This window comes from Bemisia tabaci, chromosome 2 (genome assembly GCF_918797505.1).
Source record: "Bemisia tabaci chromosome 2, PGI_BMITA_v3".
NCBI lineage: Eukaryota > Metazoa > Arthropoda > Insecta > Hemiptera > Aleyrodidae > Bemisia > Bemisia tabaci.
In genome coordinates, this window is record NC_092794.1 from 59814047 (window position 1) to 59827965 (window position 13919).

At 39.4% G+C, this 13919-nt stretch overlaps 1 protein-coding gene across 2 annotated transcripts in view; it reads left to right on the forward strand.

Moving 5' to 3' along the window:
• Cbp53E (Calbindin 53E) overlaps nt 1–11153 on the forward strand; it is a 147556-nt gene extending 136403 nt beyond the window's left edge. For both annotated transcript variants that reach the window (XM_072295972.1, XM_019040935.2), the window contains exons 10-12: nt 2329–2385; nt 5079–5150; nt 6745–11153. In XM_072295972.1, coding sequence (XP_072152073.1) covers nt 2329–2385; nt 5079–5150; nt 6745–6885 — 270 coding nt within the window. In that variant the 3' untranslated portion in view covers nt 6886–11153. The remainder of the gene's footprint in view (nt 1–2328; nt 2386–5078; nt 5151–6744) is intronic.
• The last annotated feature ends 2766 nt before the right edge of the window (nt 11154–13919 follow it).

Sequence of the window (13919 nt, forward strand, 5' to 3'; positions counted from 1 at the left end):
CATTTTGTAAACATTTCATCAGTGCGAATTTTTTTCGATATCAATTTTTTAGTGACGTAAATAAATTGTTTAAGTTGTGATTAGTAACGTTGACAAATAGATGGACGTTTGGCATTATTTAGTTTAATTAATAAATTTCATTTAATTTACAAGCGGCTGTCAAAATGCATGACGCTTTGGCGTTCTTGAACCTGTTTTTTAATAGTTTTGTAACATATTTTTAAAATCAGAACTTGTAATGCAAGCGACACACTGACATACTTTAACGCATTTTTTTATTATTGTTTTAAGAAATTGTATTCCATAGGCAAATTTTCATTAATTTTCTTTCCAATTGTTCTCCACATCGCTCTCCAATTATGTGCGAAGTTATAGATGTTGGTTTATTAATAATTTTCAGTAGACGACTGTTTCAACTTTACGCACTATGCAAAAAAAAAAAAAAAAAAAAAAAAAAAGTATACTAAATATTTTTCATCGCATGAAAAATGTTTAACTTGTATAAGCGTCCAAATTAGATACATTTAAAATGATACTAAAACTTGCCTAATTTTGGGAGTTTGTATGTATATAAAATACTGTAAAAATGCTGTTAATTTGACTGCTTAAACGCGTTTGCCTTGTAAATTCATGAAGCCTGTGAGTGTTGAGCCGTTTTTAAGACACGCCTTTTAACAACACCATCATTTACCCAGTCATGTTATAGATGATGGGTGTCATTGCCAAAACGTATTGCTAAAAGTCGTATGATTGCTCCCAAAGAATTTAGACAATATTCAAAGACGGATTTTTTTTCGGAGCTTCGCACATTTCTGCAAAGACTAAATAACTTTTTTGCAAAAAGTATCTACGACTTGATTCAAGAAAACACTCGCTGAGTGAAAGCCTTATTCAACAGGTGCATTATTCTGTATATACGCATATTTGCAAGAAGCATGTGAGTCATGTGAGACTAACCGTGGGAAAAAACGTGGAGTCTCACATAATAATGAAATACCCAAACTAGAGTCCCTTTTATACCCAGAGTTACAACAACTCACTTTTGGTCGGGCTGTAAGTGGCCTAAAAAAATCCAATTCTGATTGGTTCTCGCTCATGGAGTCACAAACGAGTTGGGTGCACTCGTTTGTGCCTCCATGGCCAACCAAGGCCGGCTGCCGGTCAGCTGATAATCGAGTTGTCTTAACTCTGGGTATAAAGGGACTCTACCCCAAACTGAGTGGAGGGACCCATGGTATAAACATACGACGTGGTTTTAATCAGTTTATGGTTCATTTTCTATTCAGTATCTTAATCGACAAAGTTATTTTGGGGTATCATTATTGAATCAACGAAAACAGACACCAATTTTAGATAAATGTGGTCTTATTAAAGCTTTGTATTTTCATAGTAGGGCCAAACAGAGGCTCAGGAGCTCGGACGAGATTGGAGACCAATCTAGGGCCATATGACGTCTGTTGCAAATCGATCCGTCAAAAGGCCCAACGAAATGTTGCGGCAATCGTAATTTATTTATCCTATTAATCTTTCGTTAAAATAAACAGCGGCCACCCTCCCCCCCCCCCAGCCCGTGTCCCGTGTTGTGGAAATATAGTTCGTTTTCCGCCTGAGCCCATGTGGCATGGGCAGGTTATTCGACGAATTGTGTCAGCCCTGAACAAAATTATGGCGCATGTTTGATTTAAGTCGACCACATACCTCATTTCAATTTGAAAATGACAACGATTTTCGAGAGCGAAGAATTGAGCTGCCGCAAGGCCTTGACTTCAGAGACAGCTTATGGGAAATTTTGTGAGAGGCACAATGTTGTACCTGTATCACTAGTTTTGTTCTGAGTCCACGTCCAAACTTCCAAAAGTGATCAGATTCTCAGTGAAATGTTGGACTCGCTAAAAGAGAGGGGTTCCGGAGTCCATGAGCCGCATAAAAATGCTTGAGATTCGAATACGGTTAGAGAACCTGTATAGATAGATCATGGGTATACTGGGTTTCATGGAGATTCTTAGGGTGAAAAAAATGTAGGCAACTCTGGGTGAGAATAGGTGAAAGCGAGTGATATTTAACCCAGGTACGATGATTGCGATTTTCTTGGTGAGCGGGGATTGTGAATTTACGATTTACAATGTTAACCACTATCGTTAAAACTTTATACTCATGAATTCACCGTAAAAGGGTTCATGTGTTCTGCGTGAAATTGTAATGGGAAGATAGGCCTTTTAGACGTTTAATGCTCAACCCTGTCTTGTGGACCAATACACTGTTGATATCTATGAAGACTGAACACCCGTTGAACTGCTATAACTTATGAATATTCGTCTCATTTTACAGGGCGCAACGCGACTGACGAAAGAAGATATTGAACGAGTCTTCGCATTGTACGATAGGGTAAGTTCCCGAAAATTCTCATTAGCACAATCTGACCGTTCATCTTAATCATACCTACTAAGTAATGCATAATGAAGTGGTAAGAGGATTTTTGCAAGCTAGATAACATAATAAGAGATTAAGATTTTCATAAGAGGATTTGTGAGGAATAGAATGAAAACATTCCGCCTCGGTTCAAGCATCCCCCGCTGAGTCCTTTACATCCCTCAACAGTATTGCAAGAGGGGATTGGATATGAAAACTTTTGCCCCAACAAGCACGGAAGTCATTTAAAGTTGATAAGTTGAGTTAGATAAGCTTTAATTTTATCATTTCATCAAATTCCCACCAATTTCTGAGTGAAAACTGGAGACTCAACTTGTGCAACTAAAGCGTTCTTATGTACCCCGTTGCATCCCAAAATTCTACGTAATTACCTTAAAATAAACCAAAATCCCAAGGCATTTTAAAAGTTTCGAAACTTTTAAACTTCAGCAAACGGTCACGAATCGAGTTTAAGTTCATCGCATAAAGACTTTTTTAGCATTCTGTTTGATGTGACTATTTTTCTCTTTCCTGAATCTAATTCCGAATGTAAAAGCTCTTTAAATTTTCAGACACTTTAAAAATTTCCGGTATTTTGGTCGTCCACAAATGTTGAATTCCTATTAAATTATCCCTCAAAACTTTGGGTAGAGGTCCAATAGCTTTTCTCAAAATTTCAAAATAATTCAGACATACGACCAGATTGTACGACCGCTTTCGACTTTCTGCTAATGAAAGAAATTTAACCATTAAAGAACAATTGAAGTGAAGGGTACAGAGAGGGCATTTTTTGGTTGCAGTGACTCAGGATCTTCGTCAACGTTTCATCCACTATAATTACAGCAAATACGATGGAGTTCGTTACAAATTTTACTGAATTTTCTTCATAATTTTACAATGCTAAAAAGTAAAAAGTTCAGAGAATTCTTCCAATAGTTTCCTCTCTAAAATATAAATTAGCAGTGAAGATTCTGAAACATCGCAACCAAGAAATGACCTTTCTGCATCCAACGCTCAATTTTGCAAACGACCCAAGGGACGCCTAGTTTGCGTGCCTACTCTGTAGTGTAGTAGTTCCACCGATTTTTTAAGTTTCTTTTCACACCTCAGTAAGTTTTACATCCTAAAGGATGTTCTGGCAAGTTTAGAATTTAGCAAGACTTCATAGCGCGCGTTCAGTATATACTTTGAATTTCCTATTTTCAAATACTGATCAATCGTTTTGTGGTGGCATTCTTTCTATCCTAATGTGAAAAGTCTGATCGACTTTGCCACTTGAGACTTTGCTCTTTCATTGTCCGCGACCCAAGTTCCGAAACGTCACAGAAAAAAAGGTCCTCCCTCCATTCTCTCCGGCGACGCGACGCGACGGTGACAGAAGAAAAGCATTTCCAGGGACACAAAACAGACCCCGACCCCTGAGGAAAACCGCAAGTTCCTAAGAATTCCCATTCTCGGCGACTGAACAATGAACTTAAACTTTTCGCGCACTTATTCTATCCCATCTCATTTTAGCTTTTTCTAAGCAATCCCCAGGGAGCTGGCCTAGAGCTTAGTATCCCTGTCCTTTCCTTCCTTTGGGTCAAGCATCCCGACGCTGTGGTGTCGCGACGACCGACATTGGACACATTCAAATCAAAATGAACTATCTCCATTGTGACCTGAGCTCTGAGATCCATAAGGATACATGCATTACGAGGCTCATGTTAAAATAGAGATAGTCCTTTTTGATTTAAGTACGCCCATATTTGTTAAGGAAATGTCAGTGGCGGGCTTTCAAGATCTTTTCCGCTCCTTCGGGTTATTACTTATTTACACAGGGCGCCTGCAATTTGGCAAGCTCATTGCCATGGCGGAGCGCCTATTGTGCTCGAATTGCGCTCAGCCAGGCTTCGAGCCTCAACCTTTAACGGAATTTCCCTGTTAACCTCTCCCAGAGTTCCTCAAAATATTTATTCTGCCGGATAAATAGCCCCCCTTCGCAATCGATTTCCGAGCGCGCTATGAAGGAGAGCTATGCGCCGTTTTCGTGGACAAATCTATGAACCCGAATATATCTCCTCCAGCCGTCTCCCGCAGAAATGCGCACGGGAAAAAGGATATATGGTTATTAAACTGTAAAAACATGTATTTTAGTCCGCGACCTCGTGAATTCCCTGTCATCTTTCATTTTTTTAATAACGCCTGATGATCGTTATTGCATGCTTTTCGCGAATGTTTTCGGCTTTTCAGAAAATATTCCGAGAAATTCTGACGCAGTTCCGTTAGATATTCTCGCGATAAATAAAATGTAAGCACTAGTAGAGAGCTAACCAAAATAAGTGCATAAATCGTTGGAGACAATTAATTTTGAATTGGAACGAATAAACGTCTTCTTTTGTACGGGAGGAGAACGCGGGGGAGCATTTCAACTCCAGGGGGTATTTCTGGAGGGTGCCCAAAAACGACAAATGAGCAACAAGTTGCGCCAATCACTAAATCGTGCCCAGATGGTTCAAGCTGATGCATTAGTCAAACACAGTGAGATGAGTCCAGACGCCAGGTTCTCTCGTTTAACATTCAGAAATACAGCGCCTATTGAGAGGAAATTACATGAAATGAAACTCAATGTAAACTTATTAATCGGTCAGTGTGTGAGTTTAATTATAATTCGTTTTAATCTTTTCCAGGATAATAACGGAACCATAGAAAATGAAGAACTAAGAGGATTTTTAAAAGACCTTCTGGAGCTAGTCAAAAAGGTAAGCCTCAACACCACTAATCTACAAAGTTTGAACAATTTTCTCTCGCTTAATGCACAAATAGATGGGAGTATTTTCCTGCATTTGGTGTACAAGCGGGTTTATTTTGTCGCTATGTAATAAAGTTTCTCATGACCCGTCATACGATAAACTGCTCCCGTGGACCACATAAGATCAGTGGCGTGGCGTGAATTGCGATTTATCGATTTTCATGCCATTTAAACCTATGGTAAAGAATCGATTATTAAGGTGTTCGTTGCGAGCACCCTGTTTATCGATCCTTTTCTATGAGTTTAAATGACATAACAATCGATATATCGCAAAGCACGCCAAGCCGCTGCATAAGGTGGTCCGAGCAAGAACTCCTCGTAAAGAAAGCCTTTCTCCTCATTGATATCGCTCCTTCTCCGCCCACGTTATTTTAGCATATAGCCAATCGGAGAAATTTGCGAATGCCACCAGCCAATCAGCGGTTCCCTCTTCGTGGGACACCCTGGTAAAAATTGGCGATAGGAACTGCGTTTCAAAATACCATAGGAGTTCTTATAGCCGACTGAAGAAGGCGATAGAAAATCATATAGCTGGCTGTAGAAAGTGGAAAAAATCATACGGCCGGGCTACACGAAGCGATAAAAAATTATACAGCCGGGCTATAGTTTCTATCGCAGGGCTTTACACTTCATCGCCTGGCTGTTGCTTTTTCGCCATCGGCTATAAAAGGCTATAAGAAATTGTGTAGAAATTCGTGTGCTTTGTAAATACTTAAGATTGTACGGACTCACCTTAATATTTACAAAACGCACATTATACTTTCCTTTACTACATATTTTTTTTGCAACAATTAAAGTGAGAATAATCCATACAGAGTGTGTAAACATTTCAAAGTCATGAGTTGAAAAACGCTGACTCCATGAGATTAAACATTAGAGCCTAACACAAAGCGGAGCGGCGGCGCACTGGCGCCTACAAACCTAACAGGAATACTTCACGCATTGCGCAATGCGTGAAGTATTCCTGTTAGGTTTTTAGGCGCCAATGCGCGTTCCGCGCTGGTTGCCCGCCCGCCGCAGCGCACCTCGGCGCTTGAAGCAACTATTTCACACCAGATGTATTGCACAGCATCATACGAAATTGAAGACGCTCCAACATATTAAGAATGATAGGCATCCTTCAAAAGTACGGGGCTTTCCTCGCAAAATAAATCAAGATGCTACGGCCCAAAAAGAGAGCGGTAGTCCAAAAACTCACTAAGTCCTGGCATCCGTAATTAGTAACGTTTAGCATACACTTTATCGCCAGGCTGTTGCTTCATCGCCATCGGCTACAAAAGGCTATAAGAAATTGTGTTGCCGGCTGTAGAAGCTATTGGAAATCTTACAGCCGGCTGTAGGTCTATGGTATTTTGGAACACAGATTCTACTGCCAGTTTTCACCAGGGGAACTAGGAACTTTTTGTGGGGAAGAAGTGAAGAGTAATTCTGAGGGACTCCCCAGCTCCAGAGAGTCGACTGTGCGTCGCTGGGGCTGAAGAGTTGCAGCTCCTGTTTACCTTTTTGCGAATGAATCGATAATCAATGATAAATTATTCGGACAGGACTACGACGCTCAAGACTTGCACGATTTCGAGGAGACGATTATGCGCGGGGTGGACTACAACGAAGACGGGAAGATCAACAAAAAAGAGTTGACGATGATCCTCCTGGCGTTGGCCAAACACAACACTGACGAGGCATAGACAGCACCGCGCTTCAACAAACCAACTTCCATTTTTAATAGGTTAAGTTTAATGAGTTACTCGTTGCCAACGCAGCGGATTGCATCCATTTTCAACGTCCAATTCACCGCCGTCCCTCAGTACTTATTTCAAAGGCTTATTTTTCTATCGTGAGGCCCGAATTTAGCTTTAATGTTCAATTCAAACTACTTTCAAGGATTCTAGCCAAAATAGACAGATCACTCCCAGAGTCCTCTTCGATGAACAAATAATTTCAAATTTTTAACTCAGGGTACTTCTCTCTCCGAGGCCGCACCACAGTAGCGACCATGGCAAGTTGGCAACAGCGCTTTCTCGTATTATAATTCCATTTAAAATATCGATTTTAGGTGAGTCACAATTGTTTTCAATACAGTTAAGTAGAGAAAAATTAATGTTGCCGACGTACGAGAATCGCCATTAGGCCAGCTTTCTATTGGCCCTCTCGTGATGTAAAGAAAAATATTCAATTTTCTCGGTGGCTCAAAAGCAATGACAATTGCAAAATCCTTGACAGATATGTGCGGGGCACTGATTTCAAATTCTAATCCCAAAACACTCTATATAAACATGAATGAATAAATAGGTGAAAAATAAATAGAGCTCATTCGTTTAACAAATACCGACCTGTGGGTATTCTGAAAAAATGGGATTCTCCAATCCGGAAGTAGGTCTTGTATTAATTTTGAGCGGAGCAAATCACATGAGCTGTCGGAATCTCGGAATAATCGAATTTTAGGTGCGGACTAAACGGTTGCTGGATTATTGCCAGATGTGGATCCAGCAATTTGGCACCACCGAATTTCCCCCATTTAAACCTACGCTAAATAATCGATCCTTGTCGGAGCACCTGGCTCCTCCAAGAATCGATTTATTTCCAAAGGTTTAAATGGGGGAAATCCGGTGTTGCCAAATTGCTGAATCCACCAATGATTATTGTCGGAGAGTCGCTAAGTCTGCCTTTGTATTTAATGAGTCGTATTCATGTTTATTTAAGCTATAGGTACCAACGTTGTTCTTATCTTAATTGTTTTCCTCCAGCATCAATCTACGTGACCTAACGTCAGTTCCAAAATAATTTAAAGCCTGATACTTACTTTACCCATCGTCGTCAAAGTGCATCTTTCTAATGCTAAGGGATAAATATGGATTGCATTTTGCAATTTGGAACTATAAATTCTGGCTCTTCTGGAAAAACACTCATGTGCATAGGGAAACTAATGGCACATACGCTGTTTTAAACCGGGTTAGTATCCATAGGTCCAAATTGCAAAATGTATAGTCCAAATTGATAAAAGAGTATAATGTCTTCATTGCTGAACTTGCGTCTCAGAAAAAATGAGCGCCATTCGTTGAGAAAGCACTTACAAGAACATCAGGGGTAATATTTTTTTCACAAAAAAAAAAATAAAAAAAAATAAAATAAAAATGAAAGGAAATTGACATGAAATTCAATATATCTGACGTTGTTACAAGTATATTTCTCGTGAATCTATAGTTTTTGTCACGACAGGAAGTTTATAAAAACATATTCCAACAACATTTGGATAACAATGGGGGGGGGGGGGGAGGGGACACAACCCCTGCTTTTACCGGTGCCTCCTAATAAATGCGCGCCTCGAATTGAAGATGACAAAATACAAAGGTGGATTACGCTGCAGTCGCGCATTAAACAGAGCTTGGATTTTGAACGTTATCTGATAATTTTTTCAAGCGAACTCGGACACGATCAACTGGATTAATGCGGCTGCCGCGAGTTTGCACAAAGTCGCAAACGCCGTGAAAAGCGACGCTCATTGTGAATGCTCCATTTTAAATGGTTGAACTTCAAAGCATCGGGGACCTCTCATCAGATAAATTATGGATGCAATTTCCTCATTCTAGTTTTAAGGCATAAGTTGAATTATGTTTCCCGAGTTCAAATACATCACAAGCTGGAAGTTTGCCAAGAGTGTACATTAAAGTAATACGTGTATTTGTAAATACATATATAATTTATACTATTACTTTTGCAAATACTTATAAAACTGTTATTTCATTATGCAAATTTTTAAGCAATGTTAAAATATTCATTTGTTGATTTTACTGAATCACATCAATTTTGTGCAGAACGTAGGAAACCAGGCCCATCGTAATTTCACTCGTTTTATTTTCGATGCGATGATATGCATTGGCTGCTCCCATGGCCAATCGCCGAGTAATAATATGCCTGGATGGTTAAAATATCAAGAAATTTTCCATTTTGTAACGCAAAATCGCTCTTCTCTCATGTCAGTCGGTGGCAACTAAACATGTCCTTTCAAGCTAAGATAAACGATGCGTTAAAGCCGAAAACTCGTATCAGTATTTGCAATATTCCAAATTTTCTCTCTTTTCGTGTCATTGTGGGCCGTCAGTAAATGTGCACTTGTCAATAATGCTCAATTCCTTCCCTATGTTTGAACTACACGCCATTTTCGAATTAAAAATGTGGGCTTGGCCGAAATTTTAATAGAAGCAATTCAACGGCTGATGCGTTAATAATAAAAAAAACAGCGCTCATAGTAATTTGTCTTGGAAGAAGTTTTTTAATTGCCATATAAATATTATACACATGTTACCGTCAATGTAAACATGGGAGGGGGGTATTTAAAGAAAATTATTTTTCGTGATTCGTAAGATTCGTGATAAAAAATACGGGCCAATTTGAAGAGTCACGTATGTTCCCTACCCATGTAGGTAATAGCTAAAAATTAATGCCGGGGTATTTTGATGTGAGGAAGAACCCAAATGCAATGCTATTCGAATAATGTCTCAAGAACAGCAGTAACCTGTTGTTGTTCGACAAAATGAAATTTATCTCAGTACATTTTTTGAATCTCAGTGCCAAAACAATCAAACTGTATCATCATCATTATCATTTGTTCATTTCTTGATTCGATTTAACACTTGACTATTTCCAATGTCCTCGATAGACGCAACACTTTGTTCTGCTAGTTTAATTTGAATCTGTACCTACCATTGTGAACATTAAATCTTAGTTCCTTGTTTACAAACATGAGGAGATTCATGATTTACATATTTCAGTCTCTTAGTCAGTGAGATTGTCTGAGAGAAAATGTTGCCATTCGCAACCACGCCTGAAGTGCTATCATTAACTTAAATCACTACCTATCATTAACTGCCGGTGAAAGAGAAAAATTATTTACGTAAAATAAAACCACCGAGCCTTAAAATTCATAATTCAAAATAATTGACTATAGTTGGCACATTTTTCATGAACGTATTGATCCGGTACCTATAGTAATGTTCGCTTTAAACCTGACACCAGCTTTTACTTAGGATACATCTTACCTACTCGCTTCTCTTCTTAATCACAATTATATCTCATACTGTTGATATTTTTTTTATCATTGTTAATGAGAACATATCTTGTACTTTACCTTTTTACTGTTTCTTTTAATTTCGCTTCATTTTGAAAATGTAAAGTTATCGGTAATTGTGGTTATAGGTCTTCGATCGATTGTGGTTAGTTACAAGACCGCAGGATAATCTACACTTATTTTCAACTTAAGTTAAGAAAATTGGAGCTCCTCTTTATGCAAGGAAGTGTGCAAATAATTTAAATGTTTGGATTAAGTTAAAATCATGTACAAAAGAAAAATCGTTTTAAAACAACTTCTTCAAAGGGTGTGGTTCAATAAAAATACAATATTAGATAAGGAACATGCAATTTAGACGAGAAAAAATTGAGAAAATTCATATTGAAACTTTGAAATTTTCCCTTTAATTTTGTAGGTATAATCTTATCCGGAGACGGTGCACCTTAAATTTTCCATAGAAAAGGTTGATGGTTGTACCAGCTAGAGATATGGATTATTCAACTATATTTTTGGCTAACTCAGCGATACACTGGCTGGTGCAACAGCACCTTCTGGTTCGCGTAAACACCAGGAGAGATTCAGAAGGGTTTCATACTTACTTCTGTGAGATGGTGGAAATTCAGCTCCTTGAGTCCTTCTGAGTTCTTCAAAATGAGCCTTTAAAGTTACTAAAGTCTTCAGAATTCTAAACAAGGTGTATCGTTTGCTGGATCTTAAAAAATGCATTTTTCGTGAATGCTAGAACAGCTAGAACGTGCTAATTTTTCAAAAAAAAGGTGAATATTTCTTTTTAAGGATTAACCTTCTCGTCATCCTAACTGTTCAATAACCTTCAGGTAATTGTAAATTTCTGTTTCGGAATTGATGAAAATATATGTATTAATGTTATTTCCGTGCCTTATTTCCATATGTCCTAAATTTTGACCCAAAATATTCATTCATCGTCATGCTAAGTTAACAATTTAATTTCGGAGTAAATATTCAACATATAGGTGGATGCAGGAAGGGATGCCGCCTCGGGCCAAAATAAAAGCAGGGGAAAAAAGAGATGAGACTCCACCAAGGAAAAAGCAAATAAACACAAAATATCATAAACAGTGCCAGTAAGTATACAAATAGAGTTATTTCGTTTGTTGCTTTTGATTCTTGCCGCTATTTATATCCTCCGAAACGGAAAATCTTGGAATAAAGAAGTCAGTAAATGAGGTATAAAATCTATCAATTTTTCATATTCGAATGGGTCTCAAATAAACCAATGAAGCGAAGCTGTGCAGGTTCTTTTAAGGCGAAGGACAAGATGCGCACAGTGGCGTGGCGTGAATTGCGATCTATCGATTGTTATGCCATTCAAACCTATGGTAAAGAATCGATTCTTAAGGTGTTCGCTGCGAACACCCAGTTTATCGATCCTTTTCCATAGGTTTAAATGACATAAAAATCGATTTATCGCAATTTACGCCACGCCACTGGATGCGCAATCGTTATTCCAACACCTGGCAGCGTGTAAGATGTTATGATCTCCACCTTTCATGCATCCACCGTGGGAAAATACCCGCGGAAACGCCGAACTCCAGAATTTTAAGCTGAGAACGTCTAAATTAAATAAGAGCTTTGAAAGTTTAAAAGTACTGCTGGGAATTGTAACCGAGGACAGTGCTGACTGCCTTGGGGTTTCCTCCCCTGAATGCGAGAGAGCAGTAGCTGTTTCCGTTTTCCGTGGGGCAGAAAAGAGAGCCCTTTCATTGGCCGTTAGAAGGTCAACCCTCGCCTCCCCCGCGTCAATATCCTTTCCCGGTTAGCTCTACTTTTCTTCATTCTCATTCACAAGGCTCGGAAAATCGTGCTTAAATCCACGAACGGAGCTCTCGCCACAGTCAGCGAATTGCAATTTAATCATCAGCCTCTTGGTTAAATTTCGCGAGAAACACAATGTTGCCGCAGGTTTAGTCGAAAATTGCCTCTCGAGTTCATGGAGAGCTCTCTAAGTCGGGGACGATTCTTGAAAGTTGGCAACCCCGTTCCTCCATTTAAATTCATTTAAAATATTGATTCTAAGCGAGGCAAGCTGCCTCACGATGAATCGATTGTTTTACATACATTTTAATGCAGGAAAAACAGGGTTACCGATCCTCAAGAGTCGCTAACCGCTCTATGTAGAGACCGTAATACTGTCACGCTATACGCAGAACAATTTTCCGGCGATATCCGTACCCCGAAAAGCTTGGTCACTGCTGCTGGAAAGTTGGTATGCCGTGCTAAGCTCGCGACAAATCTGCCGAATTTCGGTGAGCGGAACCGAGAATCTCAGTTTCAACTACCGAGTTTTTCGGGGTGCAAATGGTACTGAACAATTTCTTATTGTGAAGAGAAGAACTTCGGATGAGCATTCAGACATTGCTAAATGTCCTTATTAATCAAATACAATTGTTTTGGGCAGGGCCGGATTTAGGGGGTGGCCGCATGGGCCGCGGCCCATGGCGGCAAATTTAGGGGGCGGCAAATTTTGCATTTTTTTTAAATGTAGTTTTAAAGAAAAATCGGATTCAGAAAAAAATATACAAACGAGAAAAGGTGACAAAATCTCTCATTTCCTGAGAGGATATCTCTAATTTTGAGGTCTTTCTGTGATACAATAGACAGTGCCTCTAATATGTTGAGTTAAGACTAAGAGAGAAACCGTACACGGAATTTGGCTTAGAACAGCGCGCCGCAGAGAGCAGTGATGACGAGAACTTGAGATGAAAAGGAGAAACCCTCGGCGCGGCGGTCGGCATGTAACACATATTAGCGCCTACAAGACTGCATGGATACCTCACCCATTGCGTCAAAGACAGTGCGGTCGCTGCGGCCAGCAGCTGGCGGCGTGGAACGCATAGCGCCTACGAGACTGCATGAATACTTCACGCATTGCGTCAAACACTGTGCGTGCGGCAGCGGTATAACACATACAAGACTGCATGAATACTTCACGCATTGCGCCAAACACAGTGCGGTCAACGCGGCGCAGTGGCGAAATTTAAAATTATTAAACCACATTTATGTTTGTTCTTTCATAATTTTTTCGTTCATCTCATATAAATGGAGGGCCTTGTCCTCAGAGATAGATTTACGGAACTTAATTTTCACGCCAAGTTCCGTGAACTTTTGCTAGTAGTGTTGACAGGGCTTTTGAAAAAAGTATGTCCAACACGAGTAAACACGTCTTATGCATCCCTACCCCTCCGGCACGTTCACTTGATGGTTTTTATTGATGTTTCAAAACGAATGAGAAGGGGGCGGCAAAATACAGGCGGCCCATGGGCGGCAATTAAGTAAATCCGGCCCTGGTTTTGGGTAAATCATGAATGTTTTACAACCAAATTTTTATGAAATTCATTTCGCAATTTCATTTAAAGTATCTGAAAATATCAATGAGAATATTCACAATTTTCCTCGGAAATAAATATGTTATCGAGGAAAACTTGCCAACGACCGAATGTTCATGCGGCGTTCTTCCTTAACATGGAAAGGTGGTGGATTATTATATCAAATTAGAAGAGTCCATCTTCGTATGCAGCCAAATTTTCTAAGATAAATAAGGTTGAATACATGAAGAGGGTTGCATAACTGCGGCTGAAGAAACATACCCTCCTGACAAAATGAGTCTTTAATCTT